At 49.7% G+C, this 1,959-nt stretch overlaps 1 protein-coding gene across 1 annotated transcript in view; it reads right to left on the bottom strand.

Annotated features, from left to right (window-relative positions):
• LOC120504869 (feather keratin Cos1-2-like) overlaps window positions 1-553 on the bottom strand; it is a 2,870-nt gene extending 2,317 nt beyond the window's left edge. Inside the window, 1 exon segment of the mRNA XM_039714752.1 lies at window positions 518-553. Coding sequence (XP_039570686.1) covers window positions 518-553 — 36 coding nt within the window.
• Between the last annotated feature and the right edge of the window lie 1,406 nt (window positions 554-1,959).

The following is a 1,959-nucleotide window of genomic DNA, read 5'->3' as shown; positions in this document are numbered from 1 at the left end:
ACGTGGGAGCTCTGGCACTGCGTGACACAGCACTCAGTGCAGCTGCTGGCCAGCGGGCAGGGGCCGCAGGGCTGGCAGCAAGGGTCGCAGGGCTTGCAGCAGGACATGGCTGGGGCTCACAGGTGCACCTGGCAAAAAGGGCAGGGAGAAGCACAAAGTGAGGACACATGAGAAGCAGCACTGCACCCAAACACCCTGCAGCCAAGGCACCTCCTGGCCCAGCTCAAAGCCCAGGAGTGTTCTCAGCCCAGTCCCAGCCTCTCTCTGTATGCACAAGACCTTCTCTCCCCTGCCCTCTCCCAGCACAAGCAGCTCCCAGCCCTGAGCTCCAACAGCCCCTCAATTCTGAGACCTTCAGCCAGGCAAGAGCTGCTCTTGAAGCAGCAGCAGGAGGAGGAGGAGAAGGGGCTTTGCACTCACCTGATTCCTGAGGAGGAGGAGGTGAGAGAAGTGGATGAGAGAGCAGAGACTTCGGCTCCCTTTTATAGCAGTCTTGCCCTGCCTCAGGCTCAGAGGCTCCTTTGTGGAAGTGGTTATTTTGTGACCAGCTCATGGCAAATGCTAACCATCCAAGCCAATAATTGGACTGTGTCCTGTTTTCCTGCATTGCTGCCTTTTCATTTCCTGGCTTCTGCCATATGACTTCCTATATGAAGGTCTCTTTGTGTAATTGCTGTGATGAGATGGTCAGTGATTTCCGAGGCAGAAAATGTCAGCACAGGCAGAACGCTCTGATCAAGGGCTGGTGGCATCCCTTGTGGCCAGGTGATGTTCACTTAGGTCATTTCTGATTGGATTGTTTATGACAAAGTTTTCAGGAAATGGGCACCGCTCTTGTGCTTCTTGCTCACAAGCCTAATAACTGCAACGTGAGGGGACATGTCAGAGCTTTTGATGTTCTTTCCATCTTCTACTCTGCTCCTTATTACCTCCTGTTCTCTATATGTCCCCAGGCCTGTGTAGTGGGGATGTGTTGCCCTCTCTCCCTCGGCATGAGAGTCAGATGGACACCCTGCAGGAGCTCCACTGCATCTTAGTGGCTGCTCCTGGCTCCATTTGTGAGCCACCTCCCCTTCTTCTTTAGACTCATTAGTGTTGTGCATCCAGACCTCGGCCTCCAAGTCATCCTTTATTCTGTGGCAACACTTCCAGTCTACTCAGTGAAAAAGGTTGAGAAACTGTGGGTGGGATTTTACTTTGTGTCCTTTCTCTTGTAGTTGATGAAGACATCCCTGGCTATTCTGCAGCCAATGGCCATCAGGGAGATCTTGGACGCAAAGAGTGGCAGCAGTGAATATGAGAAACAATCTTCACTTTGGGAGTAATAGTCCACAACCTCATCCCTTCCTTCTCCTCCTCTCCATTACCTGGTCCATGAGTGTGGTCAAAGACATGACACCCTTTTGAAATCTGTATATTTCTTCAGTACTGGCAGGGCCAAACTGCTGTTCCAGACATGCAGGACTGACGTGATTCACAAGTTGGGATCAGCGCTTGCCACAATCAGGCTGTGCAGAGAAAAGCAGTGTATAACATTTGTCAACTGCTCCTCTAAATGTTAACATCTTGCACAGCTGCAGCCTACCTTAAAATGCAATAGCACAGAACAAATCTCTTATGCCTGGGAGCACACAAAGTTACCTCTAGGATGGGTTTTGCTGTGCGGCTGACTGGCCTACTCATATGTTCTGGCCAATATTTCTGTTGGAGAACAGGAGAACCCCGTGCTTATGGTAGATTAACTCCTCTACTACTTGACCAAGAAGGTTTGAAACATGAAAGAGAAAAGTGTTCATCTTATCAGTTGACAGAGGACAGTGATCCTCAAGTTACCCTTTATAGTTACAGTGAGCTGGTCACTGCTGCCTTTTGAACACCTGGACTCAGGGTAGCTGTGAACTATCACACCATAAAGAAAACAATGTGTGCTTTAGTTAAAGATGTAAATTACACTTCACA

Source organism: Passer montanus, unplaced genomic scaffold (assembly GCF_014805655.1).
Source record: "Passer montanus isolate IOZ18808 unplaced genomic scaffold, ASM1480565v1 scaffold309, whole genome shotgun sequence".
Taxonomy (NCBI): Eukaryota; Metazoa; Chordata; class Aves; order Passeriformes; family Passeridae; genus Passer; species Passer montanus.
This window is presented reverse-complemented; position numbering and strand designations above follow the sequence as displayed.